This window comes from Lactuca sativa, chromosome 3 (genome assembly GCF_002870075.4).
Source record: "Lactuca sativa cultivar Salinas chromosome 3, Lsat_Salinas_v11, whole genome shotgun sequence".
NCBI classification, from domain to species: Eukaryota; Viridiplantae; Streptophyta; class Magnoliopsida; order Asterales; family Asteraceae; genus Lactuca; species Lactuca sativa.
The window spans coordinates 12268449-12273726 of record NC_056625.2 but is presented as its reverse complement, the minus strand read 5'-3'; the positions used below and the strand labels follow the sequence as shown (position 1 = coordinate 12273726).

The following is a 5278-nucleotide window of genomic DNA, read 5'->3' as shown; positions in this document are numbered from 1 at the left end:
ATTTAAAATCCGAATAACAACTTTGAAATGCTTCGCTTTTTATCAAATTTTGTCAAAGAGTTAAAGAAACATATCAAAATTAAAGTAGATTTCGATACAAGTGCATAAGAAGATGTCATTTAGTTGAGAAAATGGTGATTGGTAAACATTTCGGATATAAGGGGAAGAGAGAATAGTTGGCAAAGGTATGGTGCAATTGAGAAGAAACTACAAATTATATACAATCCGGAACCCCATTTCGATCGTAATTGGTGTCATTTACATTAATCCTACATAATCAATTAATCGTGTCTGTCATTTTTATGAATATCCTTCTACAAAAGTGACTTTAATAATGTATGGTTTACAGGATAACAATGTACATTTATTTCTTTAAATTATACTTTGTACGATGTATCTTACTAATAAACAATGTATGTCCTTCATGGTTCAGTGACATATGACAACTCACCATTTTAATTTTTTATTCACGATTGTATTAAATAATTTTTGGTTTTGTAATTATATGATTGACAAGGAATATGCAAACAGTTAATAAACCATTTTGATCATTTATGGTTTGACATTTGCAGAAATGTCCATTTCTATTTATTATTAATGCTTACTGACAATGACTATACTAAATATTTTTTTCATTTTTGTAATTACTTGTTGAAAAAGGAATATGCAAACACCATACCTTTGCTTCTTTTCCTATAAAGCACACACACAATTACAAACACATAAGACGTCTTGAATTGAAAGTCCCGCCTTTTTCTTGATTCATCACTACCATCCAAATGGCCGAACCCAAGGTTAAAAACAGCAATACAATGTTCTTTTAGTTATGATAACTTCGTCAATTGATCAAAAAGAATTCTTTACATTTTCCGATTTTTAAATTGAATACAGAAAGTGGTGTATGGAGTAGGAGTACATGACGATAAATGTAAAAGGAAGGCTATGAAAGCAATTTCAAGCCTTGAAGGTGAGCTTTTTGCGTTCAGTTTCTTAAAATACACTTTGGTACCTTCATAGTTGATTTTCTTTCTTAATTCAAAAATATATTTACATAATATAGGGATTCAATCCATAGATATGAACATGAAAGACAAGAAACTGACAATTGTGGGCGTTGTTAATCCGGTATGTGGCTACAAGAAACTAACAAAGGTTTGCCACACTGAAATTTTAATCGTTGAGCCAGCTAAAAACCAAAAGGTTGAAACCAAACCTAAACAAAATGAACCAAAGTGTCAGGTTCAATATAATCCTTGTACGTCACATGGTTACTATGTTACTATCGAGGAAAATCCCAATCGTTGTGTTATTTCGTGACTAGTCGATTTGAATTGGGAAGTATATTTTATATAGGAGTTGATCTAAATAAAGTGGAAAAAAAGTATGTACTTAAACGTCATGTATAGATTGTTTGTGTTTTAATGTGTGCGAGGCAACGGTAAGTTAAAGCCAACATTATGGGAATTGCAGAAAACTTTACTTTTGTTCAAAACAACAATGATTCAAACTAAAGATTTTATCGAACAAATGTTAAGTGAAACAATAGACTATATTTGTTTGGATGGTATAAAAAAACTGTGCATAGACACAATCCATGGAAAATCAACATGAAAATAGGTAACAAGAGTTAAGTGATCAAAAAGAAAAGCCATTTAGAAAAGTGTTCAAACTATAGATCTAGAAAACAAGAGTTAAGTCAAAAAGAAAAGCCACTTAAAAAATGCAAAATATATATGGAGTCTAATACTGTCTCTCCAAAATAGTGTTTATAGATGGAAGGGAGGCATCAACATATATAGAGACATAAGGGATACACTAATAGAAATGGATCTTTATATATGTCCCTATTAAGCTTTGAACTCATTAAGTCCATTAATTCAAAAAGAAACCCCACCTTAACCACAACCCCGCTTATTATAAATCTTTGATTTTAGTTAAGTATATACTTGAGACGAGTTTATCAAATGATATTCAATGAAGTACTAATAAAGCTAATATTGATAAGATCTTTACAAAGACATAAAATTGTGAAATCAACAAATTTTTTACCTCATTTAAGCTCCATAACATGGTGAAGATTTAGTATAAATCCTTGAAGCATCTATTGCTACTTTAGGTATTGTCTTATAACATAATCTGACTCCAAAATTTCATATATGTGTCATGCCTTACAATGCATCTATATCGAGTTTAATGGGTGTTTAGGTGTGCTTTTTTATAGTGATTACTGTGACTTGAAGAGATAATCAGATAATCTGTTGATAAAAGCTAGGGATAGTAAGATGATTTTGTAATTATCTCAAAGAGTTAGTTCCTTGTACAGAAACTACTTACATGTTTATTCATGGGTTTTTGTCATAGAGACTCATCTAACTTTTACTTTTGGTTTTAAAAGACCAATATTATTTTTTTTGGTCTTTATGGACCCTCAAACTCGAAAATTACTTGTCTCTTATACCCTTATTGATTTCGTAATTTATTTAGCTTGTTAAAAAGTTGATGTGGCTGTTGACTTAGGTGGTCAATTAGTAATTGTGCCAAATGTGTAATTCCAGAGTGGAAAAAACTTGTAAATAATCTTAATTCATTTTCCATAGTCGTTTTATAAGAAGAGGAATGGAGATTTGAACTAGGGTTTTTAACCATCTTATCCACTACTGAGATTACACTGTTGTTGTCGAAGGTATTTTACTCTTTGAAGATTGTTTCACTATTGCATGGCTGAGAACGATAATGAAGTTGTATATCTAAGAGTTCATCTACGCTACAGTGGTGTATTTGTTCGACATCCTTCTGTGTATGTTGATGGGAATAAGTTCCTCTTCACTGATGTTGATTGGGCAGGTATGGATGTAAGGGACTTTTTTGATTTTATTGATAGAGCTATCGGGGAAGAGTTTCAAAACGTCTACTACTGCTTACCTAACATCCCTTTATCTAGAGGGATTCGTCCCATTGTAGATGATTTGGATTTTGCCCAGTTTATAGATAGCGGGTATGAATACGGGGAAATTTTAGTTTATGTTGATCATAATGGGAATGGGTTGGAGGAAGGGTGGGATGATGACATGAATCTGGTTGTTAGTGAAGATAATGAAAATGGCCTTGAAGATGATAGTGTACCTAGAAAAGAAGAAAACACTGCCCCTGATGAAACCCATCCCAATATAGGTCTTGAAGATAAAGTAATTGACATTGACAAAGTACCTTTGAACAAGACGACTGGGGATGAGTTTCTTAGTAAGTTACGTCCTCCAGAAGGTGATACTGGTGACAATGAAGTTGAAGAAGAAGATGTTGAGATCCATTCCATTTTCAACCCTAATATGCAATGGAAGAGGCAAGTACCTGTTCTTGGGATGAAATTTAAAAGTCCAAAGCAGCTGAAAAATATGTTATGTAACTATGTTGTGGCAAATGGATACCAACTATGCTTCAAGAAGAATGATAGTAAAAGGTTGTTGGTGGTGTGTTGCAAAGGAGCTTGCCCATTCAGGTTATGGGCTACATGGATGAGGCAGGAGGTGTCATTTCAAATCAAGTCATTGAAGATTGAGCATAATTGTGCTAGAAACTACAAACTAGGATCAATTGTCACATACTCTTAGATAGGAGAGCATTATACAAAGGAAATTTTGCATAGACAAAAGTTAACAATTAGACAATTGAGATTGGAGGTCATCAGGAAGTTTGGAATACAAGTTAGTTTAAGTCAATGCAGAAGAGCAAAGGCACATGCCATGAATCTTATCGAGGGGACTCTTATTGAGCATTATGCAAAATTGTGGTCTTATAGGGAGGAAATTAGAAGAATCAATCCATGTTTAACAGACAAAATGGACGTCCAATGCATGCCTGATGGTTTGACTTACTTCAGTAAGTTCTATGTATGTTTTGCTAATGTGAAATTTGGTTGGTTAGAAGGTTGTAGAAAGGTGTTAGGTATAGATGGATGTTTCCTTAAGGGTGTATGCAATGGGGAATTATTGTGTGCTATGGGTAGAGATGCTAATAACCACATATTTCTAGTTGCATGGGCAATAGTGTGTGTTGAGAATAAGGAAAAATGGATGTGGTTTCTGGAGTTGCTTAGAGATGATCTTGAACTAGGTATGGGCACTGGGTTTACCTTAATGTCTGACCAACACAAGGGTCTTATGGAGGCAGTTAAGGATGTGCTTCCTTGTGTTGAGCATCGACAATGTGCAAGGCACATTGTTGCAAATCTTAAGAAGAGGTTTGCAGGGGCTATTTTTGAGAACCTTTTGTGGAAGGCTTGCAATGCAACAACACCATAATCTTTCAATGAATTCATGCAAAAAATTGAAAGGTTAAGTCTGGAAGCCCATAAGTACTTGATGGAGAAGGAACCAAATACCTAGTTAAGAACATTTTATGAGGGAGGGAGGGCATGTGCTGCAGTGGAGAATGGTATTTCTGAGTGCATTAATGCAGTAATTGTTGAGGCTAGAAGGAAACCAATAATCACTATGTTAGAGGAGTTGAGGTTATATATCATGGAGAGGATGTTTAACTTAAAACACAAGAAATGGACAAAGGATGTAAGTCCTGCAATAAGGCAGTTACTAAATGGTTTAAAGATTGAAGCTAGGTACTGGCAAGTGCTCCCAAGTGGACTAAACAAGTTTGAGACAAGAAATGAAGGTCAAGCTTATGATGTGGATCTTGACAACATGACATGTTCTTGTAGGTTATGGCAACTAAATGGATATGGGTGTACCCATTCAATTACTACAATCTTATTTCTGAATAGGGATGTGGACACCTATGCGGATCCTATTTTCTGCAGAGCAAACTACAATAAAACATACTTGAATAATATTTTGCCTATGAATGGTAGTAACATGTGGCCAGAGACATCATTCACCCCACCCTTACCTCCCCAAAGAAGAAGGATGTCTGGAAGACCTGCAACAAAAGGGAAGAGATATGTGACAGAGAAAATAGGGAAACATAAGGTATCAAAAAAGGGTAAACCCATTGTGTGCAGTGCTTGTCATATGCCTGGCCACAACAAGGTTACTTGCCCCACAACAAATAAGCCAGTTAAGCTCAGGGTGAAAAGACCAAAGATAACCAAGACTACACAGGTATATTGAAATAATGTTGTCATTTTAGCAAAGCAAATTTGTAAATCTTAAATATTGACATGTTACCTTGTATAGGAATCTGTAATTGAAGGGTCGGTGAATGGTGGTGCAGTAGGCATGCAAGGATTAGTTAATAGTGTTGTAGGTGGTGTACATGGATGTGAAGG

General features: G+C 34.5%; 1 protein-coding gene across 1 annotated transcript; it reads left to right on the top strand.

The window, feature by feature from the left end:
* The first annotated feature begins 707 nt into the window (after window positions 1-707).
* Window positions 708-1448, top strand: LOC111886532 (heavy metal-associated isoprenylated plant protein 39). Its single transcript, XM_023882792.3, has 3 exons — window positions 708-794; window positions 892-967; window positions 1061-1448. Exons 1-3 carry the CDS (start codon window positions 780-782, stop codon window positions 1315-1317), a joined length of 348 nt encoding a protein of 115 aa, XP_023738560.1. The 5' UTR covers window positions 708-779; the 3' UTR covers window positions 1318-1448.
* The last annotated feature ends 3830 nt before the right edge of the window (window positions 1449-5278 follow it).

What these genes read in the sequence shown, in the direction of transcription:
- LOC111886532 (XM_023882792.3), top strand. An exon ending in AGCAATTTCAAGCCTTGAAG is followed by an intron (nt 968 to 1,060) that starts GTGAGCTTTTTG and finishes TACATAATATAG; the next exon opens with GGATTCAATCCATAGATATG.